This window comes from Terrapene carolina, unplaced genomic scaffold (genome assembly GCF_002925995.2).
Source record: "Terrapene carolina triunguis isolate 2854851 unplaced genomic scaffold, T_m_triunguis-2.0 Scaffold88, whole genome shotgun sequence".
Taxonomy (NCBI): Eukaryota; Metazoa; Chordata; order Testudines; family Emydidae; genus Terrapene; species Terrapene triunguis.
Window position 1 is genome coordinate 6,757,718 of NW_020664439.1, and position 23,128 is coordinate 6,780,845.

Here is a 23,128-nt window from a genome sequence, read left to right on the forward strand (position 1 = left end):
CATGAACAGCAACGGCATACTGTCAAGCACCTTCTCTGTATCTAACAAAATCATCATTGTTTCAGTGTTTGGTTTTGCTGCATAAATAGGATTTACTGAGGCTCATCTCTCTTCCACAAAGCCTGCTTCGTCATTCCGCATACTACCTAACCCGACAGTCAATATTTTAGATAAATGTTGCATGTGAATTTATCTCTGAGATTAGCTTTCACGCACATCAGAAAAAGAGAAGAGAGGAAGTTATTTTCCAAGTTTATGAATTACTCAAGGGAAGTATTTTGCTTTCATAAAAGACCTTATACATTTTTAAAGGGATAATGAATTGATCTGCAGAAGTCCGGGAGACATCAATAGCAAAGCAATTTGGGCTAAAGGATTTCTTTTCCTGCAGTTGTTTTATTGTCTTTTTAATTTCAAACTCATCTGGTAGTACCCCTAAAACTTCCCTTTGTTGGTCATTAATTTAGGCAAGATTATCTTTTCTAAGTACTGTTTTATAGTTGGCTCTAGTTGAATGAGATCTTTTTGGAGCATTTAAAGGATTAAGTAAAAAGCAACATTCCTCAAATGCCCTTAATATCTGTACATTTACATCCACTTTTGTTTTTGAGGACTGGTGTTTTGACCACAGGGTTAAAATGTTACTATATAGAAATATATTCAATTTGTTCTTTTTTCCATTAAAAAGAAATCTGAAGAAGGTACATTGTGTTGCAGTAGCTACAAAAAAAAAAATTCAAAACATGCCTTGCGTCCTGGAGTTTTAGAAATACAATTGAGAGATGGGAGTTCTAGACATTTCTTTTTCTAGAGATACCATTAAAGGGCCCAGTCCTGCAAATCCTAACTCAAGCATGCAATCGGATGGGATAATACTTGTACATATGGATTAGTCACATGTGTAAAGGCTTGCCGTCCTGGGCCCATAGGCCCCTGTGCAGCAAAGCACATAAGCATGGGCTTATTCCCAATAAAGACAATGGCAGTTATATACATGTTTAAAGTTAAACAAGTGCTTATGGTCCAGATTTATAGAGGTTGTTAGGTGCTGATCCACTCAGCATTGCAACATGTAACTGAAGTAGGAGCCTAAATCTCATTTTCAAAAGCAATTTAGGCACTTAGGAACCTAAGTCTCAATGAAAGAGAATGGAATTTAGGCTCCTCTTGCAGATGAGACAGACTCTTAAAATCACTTAGGCATTGCAACACTGAGCACAGCAATGCCCAAATACCTTCAAAAATCTGGGCCTTATAAGTGACTTGCTGAATCAGAATCTTTGAGTCTAATGGGTTTTCCCCACTAGTATAAATTGGCATATCAACCCGGAAGCTGGTGGAGCCAGCCGAGGGTCCGACGCCAAGGTCCTCTTTCAAAAGGAAATAATCTGTACATTCAGGATGACTGTTGATTGTCCTCTGAGTTATTAGACAGAAAATCATCAATATTTGTTTGTTACATGAATGACGTATCTTATCAGAATGGCCTGGATTGTCCCCTTGCGGAGCCATGCATGGAAGGAGACTCCATGTGTATCTCTCCCCCTTAAGCACGGGAAGTAAGGAGCAACACGTTTAGGGCACCTTCTCCCCTTCTCCATGCTGATGTCCCTTCCCCAGGGGGGTCCAGATGGGTGGGAGCAATTGGAGGAAGGGGGATGCTTCTCCCAAAAGACATTATCCCCTCCTCTCTGCCACGCTTTCCACACATAAATCTGGGCCAGGAGTAACAACTCATTATTACCTCTCTCCAGGTCCCTACGCTGCTACTACTGAGCAGCCACAATCAATGGACCGCATGGATCCTGCTGGGTTTTTGCTGCCAGGGGTAGTATGACTAATGAAGCAGCAGCAAATATCCATACAGATTTACATGCTCAAGAGGGAGCATATCCTTCAAAATCTGTAGCCCCCTAAACCTTGAATAAGCCATCAATATCAGTGCAACACCTGTCTCCTCATGTATGGCACAGAGTGCCAGGGACACAAAAAAGGAGAATCTGATATGCAGCCTGCTTTACTTGGCCCCTCTCTCCTCTGAAATCCACAAAGCAGGCAGAGGCTGTTGATTTTATAGTAAACCTCCACTTTTTGTAAACTGAAAGTTATGTATAGTAACAGACTTCAGAGTCACCAATACAAGAATGGGTAGAGAAATTAGAAGATCCCCCGACGCCCCTCCCCTGCCATCTGACATTAGTTACAGTAAGCATGTTTCTGGTAGACATACATAATTAGCCCAAGGATTTTTAAGTGCAAAATAGAAACAGCAGCCATTGAATGCAAAGGAGCAATACCAAGGATACTAAATTAATGGCTCTTTGATGCCTATTGCTTCCAGTAAAAATCCATGTTGATTTATGTTATCTGATCACCATGATCGATTTGCATTATTTTCCCCATTTCAACCAGAGAATGACTTAAATGAAACTATAAAATGCGCTTCTGCAGACCCCTTTGGATTCTGAATTTAGCATGCCATGTCAAGTGACTGCTAGAGACGCAAGCTTTTATTCATTAGTCAGTCACTCTCTCTAGCCCTTTTCCTTTCAAATGCGAACCTCAGTTACTAGCCTCACAAGTGTGGGGGCTGATGAGTGCTCTTACAACTTGCTAGGGGCCTTCCTCTCCTGCAGATAGGAAGAGGTTCACAGGAAGTGGGGTGGGGAATACCCCCGAATTCTTCATCTCCAAACCCTGGTCTCACCAGCCTTGCTGCTCCCTGTGGAATTCCACTGCAGCAAACCACAGCGAGCTCTTCTCTGTTGAGTCATAGAAGGGAACATTGGGTGGAGAAGTGAGGAAGCAGCAACACTGTTTTACTAGTGCCCCTCTCTCTCACTCCTCCTGCCGCACCCCTGAACTGCACCTGAGCACGCGATCTGCCCCTGTCATCCTTCCTCTGGCCTCAGCAAGAACCTTTATTCCCCCCATTATCCTTCTGCACCCAAAAGTCCCTCTTCCTCACCATGCCCTTTTTCCATAGAATTGCTCTTCTCCTGCAACCACTGCTCCACCCCTCTAACTCCTCCACCAGAGACCTGATGACTGGGAACTCAACATCATTTCAGGGTGCAAAAGGAGAAGGTTGTGGGTGAGAGAAAAGGATGGATTAGTGCACCTCTGCCTTCTCCACTCAACAAAGCTCTTGTTGGGGGGGGAGGGGCGGGGAGGGATTGCATCAGAGCGCTCTGGTAAGGAATGCAGTTTGCAGTGAAGCAGTAGTGTGTGTTACTAACTTTTCCAGACCCCAAACTCTCTTAAACTACACCACCATGTAACTTCCTTGCAGCACAACCTGGCAGATATTTAAGAGAGAGGATGATAAATAGAGATTAAAGCTGTCCCATATTTATACATTAATTTGCAATATGCTTATCAGAATATCTGTACAAAATTTCAAAGCCCAATCAATAGGGCTACAGAATCAACCCACTCCTTCAAACAAATCACATATGCTCCATCCTGGAGACAGACAGCAAAAGCATTCCAGCCAATCATATCTGGCATGGTGGAGTATGGGGAGGAGACAATCTCAGAGACAGCCAATAGAACTTTATAGAGAATCACCAGCACCCTGATGTACACTGAAAATGAGCATTAACCCACTATAGAGCTTGAAGCAGTTGTATGCTCCATTTAATACATGGATAGCCACATTCTGCATCTGCTGATGTAGAGTTTGATACTCCCTTATGCAAAAATAGTTAAGCATACATTACAAAGTACTTCAGATTATTTAGCAACTTGTTTTGTAGTTATAGTCAAGCATCTGATTTTAGAGTGCACATCTTAAGCTTTATGTAAGGATGGTGGTAATTGTGGATGTAATATTACACTGAATAAATCCAAATGCCCAAAGGAAACAAAACAGAAATAAAGAAAAGGCTTGCATTCAAATAGCTACATTTCCAAAAATTTGCGCTCCATATGCAAGGCTAAAAACATGGAAAGGTAATCCAACAGATAGACAGGCACAGAAGTAGAAGTCCATGTTAGTTTCACACTAGTGCAAACTTGCACATGCATAAATTTATGGACATTTTTGTACCTGGGAAAAATGAGCAAAATGGTTTGGAGTCTGTTCTAGAGTAACTTTTTGCTGACAATTGTGTTTACATACATTAACATGCTCATTTGGCAACAGGCCTGGGCAAACCTGTGTTTGACCAGCTAGCCCCAGGTGTTAATGATGTGCCACAATACACCTTCAAAATATTTTATATTTATATCCTCATTAAATGATGAAAACATTAGCAAAGGGAGGAAGTTTTAAGGGACTGAGGCTCTCTCATTCACTCCTATTTAACTCATCTGGCATCAGTAGTGCTCCTCCCAATTTACACTGCAGTAAGAGTAGCGTAAAACCCAGAGGAATTAGGTTATTTTTGTGGCACAATGACCACTAAATGGGCTGACCCTCCACAGGACTGGAGTGGGGGTGGGGAGTCGCCTCCAGGCAGATATGCTCTCTCCATCACCTCCAAGAGGAACATCTCGAGGACAAGCATAAAAAAAGAGCGAAGTAGAAGGAATAAGGAGACATAATAAATAATAATAATAATAAAGCACATATATCCCAACATGTTGTATGTGCTTTGCATGTAAGGTATACAATTACAAATCAAGTCTATGAAGAATCAGTTTTGCCTGCCTTCCTTCCTTTCAGAACAAGCTTCGTCATTTCCTTTATTTCATACAACAACTTTTTAAATGCATCAATCTAGGGACCAATATCCACAAGTGTGAACCTTCCTAGATCTGCCTTGCTCCCTTTCTAAAAGAAAACGTTCCGGAAGCATGTTAATCTCTTCAATCCTACCCCCCACCTGGGAACAAACAGGACATACAGTGTGACCTGAAGGGCACAAGCTTTTTGTGGAGATGATGTTAAGTGTTGCAACCCAAGCCCAGAACCCGGGACTTGGATCTGGGGAGGTAAACATTACCTTGTTTTAAATTTGGGAAAAAATGTAATTTTAAGTGCCAAGACCACTACCTAGCGTGCTGACCAGTATTGTCTCATTGTTTCCTTGTACTCTCCCATCTGTCTCTACCCGATGTCTCTTGTGTGATACTTAGACTGTAAAGTATCTAGGGGTAGGGGTAGGGTTATTTGTGTACAGTGCCTACTGCGATGGGGGTCCCATAACAAATAAATAACCGTTTTCTGTTAACAACTTGTAATTTAAAACAGTTTTTCCAAACAATTAAAAAAAAAAATCTATCCTCCGAGAACATGCTCTCAATATTTCCAATCCGTAAAACCTATAAAAAAGTATTTAAAAAGTACAAAAACATCCTAGAAAAGATTCATTTGTTGCTTATCTGTTCTTAAAATAATACACTTTTCCTCTAAAAGGATTTAGAAGTATCTAAACCACCACTGTGCATTTCCCTCCTGGAACATATTCAGTGTGATGAAAAAATACTTCCTAGTGCCATTTTATCCTGAAAAGTTGTTTTTATTCTTTTACAAGTCATTCATCTACACTCTGCAGTGGGCAGGTGATATAATGCCGCAAGCTGAAATGGAACATTGTTATTACCGGGCTATAGGGCTAAGATTTGCCTCTATTGTTTTCTGCAGAACACATTCCCTTTCAGATATCTGCTCTCTTAACCTTGTCAGTCTCACTTACTCACTTTCTTTTAAAAGCATAAAAATGTGACAATGAGAGTAAAGTGACAATTGCCTGCAAACCAACTCTTTCATCTTTAGTTGATTACCTCCAAGGGCTACTTGTATTGAATTGCCCAACAGTAATAATACATAATGATAACATATATTCTTCCTCAAAGGACATGTTAAATTGTGCATCTAAAAGGAGTATAAGGGCTTGCTTGATCAGTTTTCAATTTCATAACAGACTAATAAAACATCAAAACCAAGTTACCAATTAATCACCTTTCTTTAGGAGGCAGGGAAGGGGATGTGTAATTTAATCCTGAATCATCATTAAAATATTATTAGTTATATATTGCAGGTTGTCTTTGGCAGCTGCCTAAAGCCCTGTTTTTTAAATTTTTGCCCCCAGTTTCCATTACTGGGATGAATTATCTACCTTTGGCATGGAGGAGATTTTATCAATTATCAAAATTGGAGTATACTAAAACCCTGCCAGGTCTAAAATCTTCAATCTGAACACAAACTTCGATTAGGCCCACTGCAATCTGGGCTACATTATTAATATACTCATAAAAGCATTAAGGAACAATGTGTTTGCCAGTGCCCCCATTCAGCAAGCACTTGCTAGTATCCCAGTGAAGCCCAGAGGATTTAGGGCTGGTTTACAAGAGGAAAGTGACCAGAATATCTTCCCATATAGAGACACTATTGTAGAAGAAAAGTGATTTTATTCCAGAATAATTGACCTGCTTTGAAAGTGCATTAATTATTCCAGAATAGAATGTCCACTAAGGGAGCTATTCCAGAATATTTTACTTCGCAATAGCTATTCCGGTCAATTTCCCCATGTAGACAAGCCCTCAATCTTATTTGCTTGCTTTGCTCTTTGTAGGTTTTTCCACATTTTCTTTTTATGAATAGACTGTTTGCTCATTTATCTTTGTGCTTCCCTTCTTTTGGGACTTATCCATCAATTATCTATCGACTTAACCCTCCATTGTGCATTCATACACTGGGGAGGAGGCAATGGCCAGCCAGGGCACTTTCACAGTGTTGAAGAAATGCACTGCAGTCATTTAAAGCCAGTTACATTAAAAATATTGGCACACACACTGATCAATAGATCCCCATTAAATTGTTCTACAAATTTAGCACTCAGCAGATTTCAAGTGTTAACTCTTTCCTATTTTCCCACAGAAATATGAATCAAGATGGTAATTGTGATGATAGGTGGCTGAAATAGGGAAACCCGAACATTTAAAATGAACAAATAAATAACACATTACATCACGTATTAGTTGTACTGCAGTAGCATGCAAAGGTCCCACTACCATCGCCATTGTGTTAGGCACTGGATACGTAGATAATGAAGAGAGTCCCCGCACCAAATTACTTACAATCCAGGTATCAGATGAGAACCAACATACAGAGTCAGGCAGAAAGACTAAGGAAGCCCAACAACAATCAGATGGCTACATGGGTTAAATTGATCTTATCTTATTTGTTTTGGCTTTAAACTAAAACTAGTTTTTAGTGTAATTAGGTTTTGCCTTTTGACATATAATTTTAAAAATCAAGGTCACCAAATCCTCTATTAAGTTTCCTGATCCTAAAGGTGTACTTTCTCAATACTTATATTGAGAATATTTAAAAGAAGCCGACCAATACACACAGATGTTATAAAAATCAAATATCTCAGTATAGGAGTCCAAGCAGTGCATTTCTAGTAATCAGAGGAGAAATATTTTCATATCCATAGCACTGCTATTAAGAAGTAACTGTGCAATTATTATGTAAGTCCCTGGATTCTGCTTGGTTTACAATGGTTGTCAGTCATCCAGAGTACAGGGTTCTGCAAACCATACAGTTGAAACATAACCACAAAGTGATGACACAAAGCAGACTTGCACACAGGATTCATGAAACAGTGTAACAGAGGACTCACTGTACTATTATCCACTAGTACGGCTACAGCATCCCTGTACTCTGATTGGCTGAGATAAGCCTAATTCAGTGTAATTAATTATAAGACCTGATACAAGGGTCTTCTCTACATTTAAAAGGAAATAGATTATGTTTGCAATGCAGTCAGTTACCAATTTTAGTGATCATGTAATGACTTCTTTGGACATGATTTATGTCAGTGGACCTGGTTTGCAAGACAGTGATTTATAATCGAGAGCTAGGATTAAGTGTTCCCATTAGGTTTTTGTTCAATTTTTCATCTGAGGCTGCTATTTTGAATGCTTATTTGAAAATCGGCTGAATTTTTAGGATACCTTTTCCTCCCTTTACCCCTCTTGATTTTTCAGTTTTTTAAATCTCTCTCTCTCTTAATCACAGTCAATATAACAAAATGCCAAAGGGAAAAAATAGCTCTTTCCTAGTACATCCAGAAAACCCCCACAAAACTCAGAAGACAAATACCAAGGCTAACAACAGATTATTATATTATTAATTATTAGTATTACCATAACAACTAGGATCCCTAGTCATGGAGCAGGACCCCATTGTGCTAGGTGCTGTACAAACACTGAACAAAAAGACTGTCTCTGCACTAAAGAGCTTACAATCCAAGTGTAATACAAGACAATGGGCAGAAACAAAAGGAAAATACAAGGAAACAATGAGATTGGTCAGCATGACCAGCATTGGTGTCAGCACACAACATATAGGGTGACCAGATAGCAAGTGTGAAAAATTGAAATGGTGGTGGGGTGTAATAGGCGCCTTCATAAGGCAAAGCTCCTAATACCTTGACCGTCCCTATAAAATTGGGACATCTGGTCACCCTACACCTGCACCATAACCATTATCAAGTGTTTTGTAGGTATCAAGGCAGATGAGAGTTATAAGAGGGATTTGAAGGATGATAGTGAGGTAGCTTTGCAGATGTTTATGGGGCACGCCTCCCAAATGCAAGAGGCAGCATAGGAGAAAACACAGAAGTGCTTGTTTGAAAATTTAACCAGTGGGCACTGGAGGGTAGCATCATCATGGCCAAATGGAATCAGGAGTCAACATTTCGATAGAGAATGAGAGAGGATAGGTAGGCTGGGGATAGACTGTGAGGGGTTTGAAAACGAAGACAAGCAGCTTATGTTTGATAGGAAGTGGGAGCCAGTGCAAAGATTCTGAGAGAGGGGTGACATGATGAAAACAACAGGCTAGTGAAATGATCTTTGCAGCACCATTCTGAAGGGATATGAGATAGGCAAGACTGCATGGGTTATGGGCAGAGAAAAGGATGTTGCAGTAATCAAGACCCAAGGTGATAGCCTGGACGAGAGTTTTAGCTGTGTGGATGGATAGGAAAGGTTGCCTCTTAGATATGTGATGCTTAAAAAACAGAAATATTTGGACATAATCTGGATGTGAGGACCTAGAGAGGGATTGGAGTCAAAGAAGTCTCTCAGGTTACTGGGCTGAGCATCAGGCCAAGATGATGGTATTGTCCATAGTGATCAAAAAAGGAGGTGGGGGAGGGAAAACTTAAGAACTCTGTCTTAACCACGGTGAGCTTGATCTGATGGCTACACATCCACAAGATGTCATCATACTTTCCTTATTGCACATCCTTATTCACCTTCTCTATTTAGATCTTTAAGTTCCAAGAGACAGCTTGATAATATTTGACTCTTGTGTCATGTTTTTCCTCCACAGAGCTCAAAGCATCGGGGTGCCATTATCCCAATTGTCCATATGGGGAAATGGAGGCAGAAAGGTAAAGGCTCTTGCCTAAGGTCACACAGCAACTCAGGGGTAGAGTCAGACACAGAACACAGGTCTCCTGACAGTTATTCAACTGGACCAAGATACGTGCTTGGAAAGAAAGTATTACTGTGAAAGAGGATTTTGAGGCATCACATGAAAAAATGGACTTGATGAATGTTCCTCGGTTTAACTCAAAATATCACTTTTCCTGCAGTTTTATAATGTCCCGTTTCTACAAATTAATCATCCTATACATTTTGGGATATAAGCCGCTAGTTGCCTGCAGTGCCATTTTATGTTTACAGTTGAGTCAAGAGGAACTTTTTCATAGTAAGACACAGTATGATGATGTTAATGTGATACATTCTATCCCACTCGGACATGAACTATCAGGAAAGCTGTCATTGTTCATATTAGAAAAGAGAAGACTTGCTGGTGTTTTCTGGATTTTTAAAATGAAGTAGAATCTGTTAGATTCTAAAAAGCTTCTTCAGACTGGCAACAACTTCAGGAAAAACAGGATTTAAAAACAGTCATAAAGTTAGAAAGTAGTCAATGAAAACAAATTAAGAAGAGGACCTGATTTCCAGCTGCTAGAAGCCTGGGGAAAATAAACTAGAACAGTGAAAAGAAGCAGGTGTGACTAATACAGGCATTTGTCCTGCTTGTTGGGCCTAATTCAGAACTAGTGTAAGTAACATCAGTGGCGCTATGATCATTTACATCAGTTGAGGATCTCTGCCCTCCCTCCACTTCACATATGTGCTGATGGATTTCCCAAAATTAGTTTCAATTTTATATTCACAAAAGAAGATCAGGACCTCAGCAATACAAGTGATCTTCTAGCCACAGTTCGAATAGCCTTACTGCATGCTAAAATATGTAGGGAGTCTTGTGCTGAATCATGTAGAAAATGAGTGGCCAAACTGCATGAGAAGCATGTCTTGTTGGAAACCCAGGCTCATTTGTTTTATCTAAAGATAAAAATTCTACCAGCCACTGTAGGAGAGCTCTGGAAATGCCACTGCTCTCTGGATCTGGACTATCAACACACAGCCTGACTGGTTGAGTGTTAACTTGCAGTGTTAACTTATTCTTTTTAAAAAAAATAAATTAAAAAATACCATCCAAACCATACAAAATATTCAATTCTTCCAGTTTGGACTACATATAAGCCTTCTAAATACATGTTATTGCTCTGTACTAGACTATAGTTTTGTTATTTCCCCCCCCCCCCATTACTTGAAGATTTATATCACTACATTCAGTAGTGCTGGATGCAATGTTTAAAACACTTTCCTTGCATTCATTTGTGTGTAGTAAATTACCACACTGACACAACATCCATTGTAAAATAGGCAACACAGAGTAGACAAGCCACACTTTTCTTCTATGGTGTCAGAAGTTGCAATCGTTTTTCATATGAAAATCTGTCAGTTTGAATTTTAAAACTCAGAAAGAGAGTCATGTACAACTTCTGACAATGTACTGTATTGCATAGGCTCCAAGAAAATAATCCTATTGCATTCCACAGCCAAACAAATATTTCATTCCATTTGAAGAGTTTGGAGGTCAAGTATACACAAGATGCGCACTGCAGGGCAAGCTCAATAATCATTCGTTCACAATGTGATGCTCCCTGGCACAGCTCAAAGGTTTTTTAATTTTACATGTTCAGAAGATAAAAATGTTAGAACTTCAGGGAATATTGGACACAGCAATATAACGAATTATACTTTGCAGAGAAAAGGACACTGATCAGAAAGAAGTTTGAACTTTTACTCTCCATATGTAGACTAAATTGAAAGTGTTAGTGAAGCTATAATGGGAAGTTCATAATGCTTATGTATTCTCTGTCTGTTTCTTGATGCACAGAGTGAGAGGGAGCCAATGGAGGAAATGAAGAAAGGAGGGGTACAGTCATAACCCTGAGGATGAATAACTTCATTCAGAATCCCAAGCCAGTGTCTAATCCATTGTTCTACACTGCCTCTCATAATGGACAAGACTGGGACTCAGGAGACTTAAAGTCTATTGTTGGCTCTGCTACTGGCCTGCTGGGTAACCTTGGGCAAGTTACTTCATCTCATGTCTCAATCTCTAAAATGGAGAAATGATACTAATATTTGTCAAGTGAGATCTATGAATTAAAAGTGCTATAAAGAACTCGGTGTTGTTATTAATAATAAAACAGACAGTAGTGGCAATATGATGGAGTTTGATGTAAGCAAATATATCATATACCTGTGAAGATATAGTGCCATCCCAACTGGTAAACATGAGCAAAACACAAAGGCAACAGGAGACAAAAGACTATGTATGCTCATCATGCATAAGATGCCACAGCTAAAAGGTATATTCCAATCTTCCTTTTAGACAAATATTTTTTTAAAAAATAAGAACTTTCACAGCTACAAACCGAGATAATTTGGCCCATTTGAATGGGATTGAACCATGTACAGGAGGGGAAGAGAAATACTCCAATGGAGCCTCTCCTTGGTCTCCCTCTGTAGGGAGTCCTTTGTTCAACAAGCCAAAACAAAATTATACATCCTGGCCAACTTTCAGCTCAGTAGGTCAGTAGGGTACAGGACTCTACTTAGCAGGGTCATGCATGTGGATAGGGGTGTGCAACAGTTTGTCTGGATAAAAGACCAAGTATTATGAGATTACAAAAAACTATTTAAAAACAAGACTCCTACTTCTCTATTATCCAGCAGTAAATAATGGAAACCACAGGCAGGATTTTTTTTTTAAATAGCTCATTGATTTTGGATGGCATCCATTCACCACAGTGTGCCTACATTTCATATAGTAATTAACTACAAACCAGAATGTATTTCTGCAGCCAAGTCTTTTTTTGTTTTGTAAATTTCATTGCATGTCAGCTTTGCTAACCAGTTGCCCACCTTTCAAGCTAGTATTTCCAAGTTCAGTAAAATATGTGTCAGCAGCCCTGTGACTCAGCAAACTCATATGTAGAATGCTCATTTCATAGGCCAGCCAGGAGGCTGGCGGTGCTGGCTAGTTACATTACTTCTTTCTTAGGATGCCAGCTGTCATGCAGGCAGGGACGCCAGTGACATGAAGATCCAGCGCCCATTCATTACTGCACTGTCAGTCATTTTACTGTCTGCACTGAGAAAAGGCCAGACTGGACCTGGCTTTTGTAATAAGGGCATAAAGTGGGAGGCAGAGTGGTCTAGTGGGCAGAGCGCTAGCCTGGGAGTCAGGAGTCCTTAGGTCTGAGCCTGGTTTGCCACGGACCTGCTCGGTGATCTTGGGCAAGTCGCTCCACCTGTCTGTGTCTCCATTTTCCCTCCCACTTTTTGCCTGTTTAGATCACAAACTGGGGGGGGACGGACGAGGGGGCAGGGACTGTCCCTTAATATGCATACAGTCTCAGTGGGGAATCTAGGCACTCTTATTAACAATACAATAGTAACAGGGAATCGCTCCACCTTGCATTTCCCTACTTTGTGTAGGGCAAGCCATCCTCACAGCCCCTCCAGACACCTCAGGGGTGAAGGGGAGGAAGGGCCAGGGAATGGCACCAGCTGTGAATTCCCCGTGTGTCAGGGCACCATGGGAAGAACTGCACCCGTTGACTCAAATGGCTCCTTCCTTACAGCTGTGTCTGATAGGACAACAGAGCCCTAAGGGGGACACATAAAATCTGGAGGGGGAGACCCAAATGTTAAGTAGTAGGGGTGCTTTGACACTATGACCCACAGAATAAAAACGTTGCTTTATGGCCAATATCCTTTTGTTCACACAACAGTGTTTCATTCAGCGCCTGTAAACATCTATTTCCTGTAATCTGTTGTGAAAAGTAAATAAAATATGAGAGAAATATGCCAGTGAGAAACCAAATTTGTCAGAAACCGTCAAACTCATAAAAATCATTTTCTGGCAGCTCTAACACCTGCTAATTTGGGGGCTGAAAATTGGTATAAGTTTCAAAGTACTTTGTCCCGCCTCTCCCCAGAGATCATCAGCCAAATGAATAAATTACTAGCAGTTGGATTCTCATTACCACAAATTAGCCTCACTGTAAGATGACAGGAGCAGAGCCAACCTTCTGTGGTCTCATACAGAGCACCTGTTAGTGCTCCATTGAAAAGCCACTGAGGAGGGAGGGCAGGTTTCTCTCTGCTGTCTGCACACAACAAAGCTTTATTGTCAGACTATTGATACCTCTTCTGACAGCAACTTTCAGTCTCCACACTCGCACTGCTTTTAATCCATTAACAATGAATCCAAGTCATCTTGTTTGGAACTCTCCCCATGAGGAGTGCAGGGAGTGATGGGGGGTAGCTGTGGCCGGGAAGGTGTCAAATAATGTGTAGTATCACCACAAGCAAAACCTGTTGTACTCTAACCTACAGCAATTCAGCTGTTGAGTTGCAAGCAGAAAAGTTGAAGAAAGGAATGCTTAGCTCAAGGAAGGATATTCTGTTATCAAAATGAATTAAAGAATGAAAGGTTTTGTTAGTGATAAGGTTGCGTTTGAGATTCTGTTCAGTTTAAAAGTAAGAAAAGGATTAGTTGGTTATCCCAGGCTGGGGAAGGAGGATCTGCTGGACAGTGGGGTTGAGGGATGGGACGGATTGAACTTTCCCATACTGCATATGGTAAAGTACAACCAGATAGTGGCTAGGAAGTTGGCATGCTGTGATCACTATACCTGGCCGACTAAGACCTGTAAACATTCTATTCTATTCATTTGTTGCACTCTTTTCTCCACCCTGGCCCACTTGCTTGTCCCATCCACCTTCATAATCTTCTCTTTTAGACTGTAAGCCAGGGACTGTGGCTGGGACCATCATTAACAATATGTCTGCACAGCGGTTGTGGCTTTTAGACTTTTCCATGATATAACATGTTAAATAATAATAAATCCAGGAATTTGCCTACGAAACCTTTACAGTGTGCCATATACACAAAGACTATTTGATTTTGCATCATCTCAGATACTCAGGGCCTGATTCAGATGACAGGGTGTCTGTCTCTTTCATCACCGTAGAATCCAATTACTGGTGGTGCCTTTCATGATCCAATTGGCCAGCTGACATCAGCCTACCAGCATCCATCCATCCCCAACATTACCAGGAAAGGTGTCTGCCAGACCTGTAGCCAAGACCAAGTGGTCCCTTTTCCTATTCCACTCAGGTATTACAGCAACAACATAACAGGCAGGAACACAAGCTAAGACATTTGCAGAATGTGAAAGTTTGATTTATTAAGTGTTTGCACAAGCACAGGTTTGCTCATATTGCAAAATTTAAAGAAAAAAAGGATTCAGCAGTAGTGCTAAAGCTGTCCATATGTCTGAAATGGGCACTAATCCAAAAATAACAAGTCTGTCCACAGATGTAATACATTTAATTGAGTTTTATACACTAATCATTTTGCGTGACTCTGGCAGCTGTTAAAAATAGTTCTAGTTCAGCTTTGACTGCAGAATAATTTAAATTCCTGTGTTTTTTTTTTAATAAAAATAAAATGAAGTCTCCTCAGTCCAAAATATAGACAACCTTTTGGGGTTCACATGCATGTCAGAGAGAGTATTCAGTTGAACCCTCTTCATATTGCCCTGCTTGCATCAAAATCACCTCTCTAATCAAATATCCAAGCCTTCCCATTAATACTCTTAGGGCTGGTCTACACTTGGGGGGGGGAAATCGATCTAAGGGCTAGTCTACACTACCCACCCGGATCGCCGGGTAGAAATGGATCTCTCGGGGATCGATTTATCGCATCTCATCTAGACGGATAAATCGATCCCCGAATTGACGCGCTTACTCCCACCTCGTCAGGAGGAGTAAGCACCGTCGACGGGGGAACCGCGGCGGTCGATTTGCCGCCGTCCTCACAGCAGGGTAAGTCGAATAGGATACGCCGAATTTAGCTACGCTATTCGCGTAGCTGAATTTGCATATCTTAAATCGACCCCCCCTTAGTGTAGACCTAGCCTAAGATACGCAACTTCAGCTACGAGAATAGCATAGCTGAAGTCGACGTATCTTAGATTGATTTACCTCGGGTCCTCACGGCGTCGGATCGACGGCTGCGGCTCCCCTGTCGACTCTGCTTCCACCTCTTGCTCTGGTGGAGTTCCGGAGTCGACGGGGAGCGCATTCGGGGATCAATTTATTGGGTCTAGATGAGATGCGATAAATCGATCCTCGATAGATCGATTACTACCTGCCAATCCGGCGGGTAGTGAAGACGTACCCTTATAACCCAATTACGGCCATCTAAGTAAATGGGATTTAGCCTTCACGCAGCAAAATGAGAAACAACATTGCCCAACTGGGAGGGTTTTTAAACATGCATTTATCATTTTAACCCAGGGCATCGCTTTTGTGTCTAACTCTCATATGTGCTCAGCACTGGCCAAACTAGTCTCGCATTAAAGTCCAACTCCCACTGACTCCAACAGGAGCAGAGTTCGACCAACACTGAGCCCTTTTGAAAATCCCATCCTAAAAGCTGTATTATAGTTTTAAGAATCACACTCAAAGTGTGCATAATACAATAGTTTTGACTTGTGGGAGTGTATAAAAGCATCTAGGCTTATTTTTCCCCAAGAGTAGGCAACAAGGCCTACTAGCGAGCTACCCTCTAAAAGGGGGAGATCTTGTAAAACATTCAAGAAGGCAAAGAAACTTTCATAAACAGCAGACACCCTCAAAAATAAGCAACCGGAGAAGTGGCCACTCTATCTTGACTGATGCTCTATTGCTTCTACAGCACCAAGCCTGAGGAAGACCTGAGGCCCTTTAAAACAAGGTTTGTTGAGATTAAGTTGATTCATCTGTTTGCAGCCCTGACTTTCTATAATAATGCAAAACAGCAGCAAAACAAAATGGAAAAAAGGACTGAACTAATTCAATTCAAAGGTCTCTCTTGGTAAGCGTCCCGTATCATACCACTCTTAGCAACACAATGTCACATGAAGAAAGGAACTTTGGTTTTGTGCAAAGGAAAACCTAAAGAACAAATGAAGCTCTCGGTGCAACAAAGCAAAGTTACATTATCAAAAGTTCTCACCTAACCTAGATAGAAGACAGTCCATAACTTGCAATAAACAACCTATTTGCCCATTTCTAAGAAACGATTGGAAATTTAAGCTACTTGAAATGTCCAAAGACACTTTTCCTTTCCTCAAAAGGCTTCATCAGCATCAAGGAATAAAACTGCTGGCTTGACCTAAGGGGTTGATAGGTTAATCTATTCTGACCGTATCTTTATTCTAAAACGATACTGAAAGATCACTTGAATCACTCACCAGTATTTAACAATGCTGACATATTTCCCCGCTTTACCACAGGGCTGCTCAAAAGGGCCTTGCTACCGGATTTTAAAGCCATGTGGGATATTGAAGCATTTTTGAAGATTAACTGTGAAATAAAGCAAAATGCCATGTCTCTCATGCTGTCTCCCTCCTGCTCTCACCTCCCTCCAGCTTGTAACATCCAAAAGTAAAAGCAAACTTTTAGTTTGTAATTTGACTGTCTTTTTAAGCTTTCAGCATTTGTTATGGTCATACTTTAAGCCAGTGGTTTTCAACCTTTTTTCATTTGAGGACCCCTAAAAATTTTTGAATGGCGTGCGGACCCCTTAGAAAATCTTAGATAGTCTGTTGACCCCAGAGTTCATGGACCACTGGTTGAAACACACTGCTTTAAGCCATGTACTAATTTCTGTTTATTTTAGATCATCTTTCCCCCCCCCCCAAAGGCAGCGTCTAGACAAGAGCTCTACAAATCTGCTGATAACACTGAGTATACAGGATGATGCTCATTCTATTAATCAAATAAATCCTGGTATAGTTTAGCATATTTTAAGTTCTTTTAAAGGCTTAATCCTGCAAGGTGCTGAGCACTTGGGCCCAGATACAAGAAAGCACTTAAGTACAGACTTATTTTTCAGCACAAATAGTCCCATAGAAATCAATGGGACCACTTACACGTTTAAAGTTAAGCATATGCGTAAGTGCTTTGCTGGACTGCCGACAGAGTGTTCAGCACTTTGCAATATAAATCCTATACAAGCATTTGATTTTCCTTAGTAATACTGTGACCAGAAGACACCAGCCCGAATATAGCAATCTCCAGATGAAAGACAAATCTACTTGTTATTAAGATAACTGTCACTCCCTTCAGAGCTCGGAGGATAATCTTTCAAATGTCTATTCCTTCATGCACTCACATTTAACTGCGTGCCATGACTCTTCAAAAAGGAATCAGACTTCAAGTGACTCAGTAGTTTGTGAAACATTTTAAGGCATTAGTCAGATGATAATTCTCTCTCTGAACTGTATCAGTGATCAGGAAGAAAAACATTTTATTCTACTTTCTGTCTCGCTACATTCCTTGACATTGAGTGGGAGAATGTAGGTAAAAATGTTTGCAGTGTTGTAGCTGTGTTGGTCCCAGGATATTAGAGCGATAACGTGGGTGAGGTAACACCTTTTACTGGATCAATGTCTTGAGAGAGACAAGCTTCTGAGCTATAGAGCTCCTTTTCAGGTCTTAGTGTCCATCTGCCATTTGTGCCTTTGAAAATCCCAGTCTGTCTTTTTCAAGCCTAGAAGGTAGGCCCAAGTTCAGTTAAACACTTAGGGCTGGTCTATACTTACCGGGTAGTTCGACGGCTGGGGATTGAAGTTCCGGGTTCGATTTATCGCGTCTGGTCTGGACGCGATAAATCGAACCAGGAAGTGCTCGCCGTCGACTGCGGTACTCCAGCTCAACGAGAAGAGTACCGCGGAGTCGATGGGGAGCCTGCCTGCCGCGTGTGGACCGCGTCTGAACCGCGGTAAGTTCGAAGTAAGGTATGTCGAATTCAGCTACGTTATCCACGTAGCTGAAATTGCGTACCTTACTTCGACTTGGGGGGTAAGTGTAGACCAAGCCTTAGGTATTTGCTTAAATCCATGTCTAGTTAGTAGAAAATTTAAACATGCACATAAAGTAACACACATGCCCAAGTGCTCTCCTGAATAGGGATGTTTTCCTGAATCAAGGCCATAGAAAGCTGAGGCACAAACAATGACTCGACATCTAGCAGAAATGATAAAAACACAAGTGAGAGAAGCTTGCCTGCAATTATATAGTAGAAATTAAATAACGTCTACAACATTAGCATGCTTATTTTGTGGGGTCATGAAGTTTCATGTGTTTCCTACCTTGAAAAGCTGTGATATGACCAACTATCATATATTTCAGTTCAAAGTTCAAGGCCTGGATGTTCTGAGTCCTCTCTCTCCGAACAGCTGTCTGGTAACTTTCTTCCATCTTTTTAGTGCAACAGGTTGGTGCTCTGTGCTGGCAGATCTGCAAATCCGATTCTTTTGGAAAACAAAAACAAAACCAGAAATGGAAGAATTAAAACTGCTTTCTAGATAGATACCATACAAGTAAAAGAAAATGCTTTTTTTTTTTTTTTTACAGTCAAATTACAACCTAGGAGGTAGATGTTCTACAATAGACAAAACCCATAAGGAATGAAACATTGAAATTGAGTTAGCACTTTAAGGGCTCTAATTTATTATATTTTATGTCAGTGTCAGCCAGATCTGAATAACTTCACAGTGTCATGTGCTCCCACTCTTATGTCATATCACTGTTAAAAGCTTGTCACTTATTCCATCATCGGTCGATGCTGAGTGTCATGATGAAGCACTAAAAATCACAAGAAGCCAGAACAGTACGCACAATAGGCACAAAAAAATCACCTGAACTAAAATATTAAGAGCTAAATTATAGTACAGTGATATCTTAAACCCACTATATTTAAAGGAGCAGCATTTCCGCTGGAAACCATGAATCACAAAGTGTCAGCCCAGAAGTGTGAAATGTGTGTGTCAAATTCTGCTAGGCTGGAGTAGGAGTTGTGTGGCCCATAGGTGCTACTGTAATACAAATAAAACAACCTGTTTTTACTCCCAGCCTTATATTCAGAAGCCTCCTTACTAATAAAAAAATAATTTGGGGGAGTTTTATTTAAATAAAATGTAACTTTAAATATTGAGGGCCAAATTCTGCCCTGCCTTACAATGCAACAAAACTGAAGTTGCATTTTGCTTTGCAACCACGGAGAAAGTGACTCATTAAATTTTGTATAAAAATACAGGTTTTTCTGAATGAGATCTGTCTGGATTTTTTTAATCCTTTTATGTGTATTTTATGCAAGTTCAGTATTCCTGATTATGGAATTTGCACTATATACCGTCATGCTGGATATTCACAGGTTATGTATTGTATTCATAGCAATAGCAGGTGCCATAAAGGTCAATAAAAGGAATGTGTTAGAATATAGATAAAAATATCTTGGTGATTCATAAAATATATTTTTCCAAAGGAAAAGCAAGGAAGAACAGAGAAAAGAGGAGTAACTAAACACAAAGAGAAAATACTGGTGCATAGACAAAACATTTTAAAAAGAGAGACGCATTCCCACTCTCAAGTATGCAATTTTTAAGTAAATTCAAAAGGTTAAGAAAGTCCCTAGAAGAAAAACTGCCTAAAATGAGCGGTTTTAGGAGTTAACCCCCCCCCCCCCCCCACCCAAAAAAAAAAAAAATAAAATTAAAAAAAAAATAAAAAAAAAAAAAAACCACCACTGCTGTATCCCAAGCAGAGTTTTGACCTCAAAAGGAAGAAGTGCCAGAGACTCCATCAAGTCCATTAGGACTTGGCTATCGTGATTGATTTTACTTGGAAGGTGTGATAAATATGGCAATTTCCTGCATATCCTTGGGAGACTTTATTGAATTAAGATTAAGTACCTTTGGGCTCCGTTGTATGAAATGTAAAGTTTATGTAATATTGTGGGCTAGGATTGCATGTAACCTCTCTAGGGGAGAGATGTGAAGTGAGTGCTGGGAGTTCAAAGGGCTATATTGAAAACGTTCCAGACAAGAATGGACTTTTGGGAAAATACATGTGAAGTGGATTTCCTGGGGAATATGTAGGGGCAGGTGAATGCAAAGTCCCCGCATCTGGTTATGCAAAACCCCAGCGTTTTCCAGCTACATGAGGATGACTGGATCATTGTCTGTGGATTTACACTGGAGATCAAAGGCTCAAGCTGTATAAGGTGACAGCCAAACTGTCCAGCCTGGGTTCTGGTTCTGACTTTGAGACAGTCATGAACTTGTAGCCAGGACAAAACCCAGTTGTAGGTTTTCAAGACCAGACACCTCTCAGAGCCAGAGACTGGAGTTAGGGTGACCTCTGGTAAGTTTATTAGCATGTATGTAGGTTTTAAATATGCTTTCATCTAAGAATAACTGTGCTTGCATTAACTTATAACTGTGGGCAATACAGTGGTCACAGCCTCTGGGGAGAAAGCAAAGTGCAGATGAGCATTTAGGTTGCCTGGTTTGCTGGGGCCATCACGGTGTAAATCCAGGGAGCTGTGCGGCTTTAAAATCCCGCTTCTGCCCAAGAGAGGTGACAGCTGGGAGCCAGAGACTACAGTGGGTGCCTTTGAAGGACCATGAGAGGGAATACAGGTGCAGTTGGCCTGAAATTGTGACAGAAGGCACTTAGCTACTATGGTGGTGGGCAGCAGGATACACCCTTAAGACAGATCTCTAAAATCTGCATTATTTTCAATACATACCTTGTTTGAGAAATATAAATATGGTTTAACTTTAAAAGTACAGCAAGTGAATAAAAAGATTAAAAAAGAAGATTTGTGTCACTAACTACACTTAAGTAGGGATTTTCAAAAGTGCCTAAGGGTATGTCAACCGTGCCAGGAAAAACTTGGGCACCAAGTCTCAGAGCCTAGGTCAATTCACTCTGGCTTGGGCTGCAGGGCTAAAAGTAGCAGCGTAAATATTCCCACTCAGGCTGGAGTCCAGGCTCCGAGACCCTCCCCCTTGCTGGGCTTCAGAGCCAAGGCTCCAGCATGAGTGAGAACATCTACACTTAGCCCTGCAGTCCGAGCCCCACCAACGCGAGTCAGTTGACCCAGGGCCTGAGACTTGGCACCGCAGGTTTCTCTTTGCAGTGTAGACATACCCATTGTTGGCCAAAAGGCAATAAGACTTTTGCTTCTAATTCATTTACACATTTTTTGAAATCCCTCCCCATGTAACTAACATTTGCTCTCTGACAAATAATGAATTACTAGGACTCCAATTCTCCAAAAGGAGCCATATGCACAGATTTCAAGTGGGATGCTGTGCATCTGGATCCCTTTGGAGAATCAGGCCCAACGAAAGCAATACTTGTTAGTATTCCTACTTGTTTGGCTTTTACAGACTAATTAGTGCATGAACATGAATATGAGAAACATAAAAAGTGCACAGTATACAGAAGCAGGTCTACAGGAATACCTGTTTGTTTGCTGCTCATTTAAATTCAAAGTCCATTGCGTGACTCCCATCATTTTAGAAAATATAGCTGTTTTCCACCCCCATGTTCACATGCACATGGATTACATACATTTCATGGACAACATGACTAACTTAGCACTATGGGCCAATTCTTTACACTGATGCCAAGAAAATCAGCTGTGCACACAGGTAAATGCAAACAGGGTTGAGAAATGAGAGTTGGGTAACATTTTCCAAAATATCTAAGTGACATAGAAGTAGACCTGGCTGGGAATTTTCCAATGTTTTTCCATCAGAAAATGCTAGTTCATTGAAACCAAAACCATTTCCAGGAAAGAACTGGTTCTGAGGACTCCCCCAAATTGAAAAAAAATATTGAAATAAAGATTTTGAAACTGTTGAAATAACTCATTACGGCATTTTCAAAATGAAAATATTTGTTTTTTTCTGTCTGAAATGACTTTGTTTTGAAATTGTCTAGATTATATTAAAAAGGTAAAATAAAATTTAAAAATTGAAATTGAAACAAAAGCTTGGAAATTATTGAAATTAAACATTTCAATTGACAGGAGCTTAAATGTTTTGGGAATTATTGATTTGCAAAAAAGTTTAAGATTTTGACTTTTTGTACTCATTTGAAATGAGAATTTTTTTTTTTAAATCTCAACAATTCTTGGGGCACAAGAGAAGTGTTTGCTGCCCAGCACTCCTTAGGAGCATGAGGGCTTGTCCATACAAAAACTTAGTTTGCAGCAGGCTGGGGTATAAATCTATCCCACTCTAGCTGCCACGCAGTAAGCATCCATGTGGACCCTGCCACTGTGCATTAAAAATCCCATAGTGGGCATTAATCTCTTCCCACTTCAAAGTGGGGTAGATCAAAAAACACCAGGGAACTTTAACTGCATGCAGCAAGGTCCATGCTGTTAGTGTGCAGCCAGCTAGTGTGGGGTAGATTTACATCCCTACTTGCTGCACACCAACGGTATGTTTATACTACCCACTGGATCGGCGGGCAGTGATCGATCCAGCGGAGGTCAATTTCTTGTGTCTAGTCTAGATGTGATAAATCGACCCCCGAGCACTCTCCCGTTGACTCCTGTACTCCACTTCTGCGAGAGGTGCAGGCAGAGTCGACGGGGGAGTGGCAGCAGTCGACTCACCGCAGTGAAAACACCGCGGTGAGTAGATCTAAGTACGTTGACTTCAGCTACGTTACTCACGTAGCTGAAGTTGCGTATCTTAGATCGATCCCCCCCAGTGTAGACCAGGCCTAAGTGTTTGTATAGACGAGCTTTAAGACTCATTGAAAGTCAATAGGACTTAGGCTCCTATGTGACTAAGTCACTTTTGAAAATAGGACTTGGGCTCTTTTGAAAATTGTACCTAATATCCTTAGCTCCAAGCTGCTGTTACTCAGGATGCTG

The 23,128-nt window shown here is 40.7% G+C and overlaps 1 protein-coding gene across 3 annotated transcripts in view; it reads right to left on the reverse strand.

The window, feature by feature from the left end:
- LOC112112348 (glypican-5-like) overlaps positions 1–23,128 on the reverse strand; it is a 629,288-nt gene that overhangs the window by 573,259 nt on the left and 32,901 nt on the right. For all 3 annotated transcript variants that reach the window (XM_026649925.2, XM_026649924.2, XM_026649926.2), the window contains one exon: positions 18,540–18,701. In XM_026649925.2, coding sequence (XP_026505710.1) covers positions 18,540–18,701 — 162 coding nt within the window. The remainder of the gene's footprint in view (positions 1–18,539; positions 18,702–23,128) is intronic.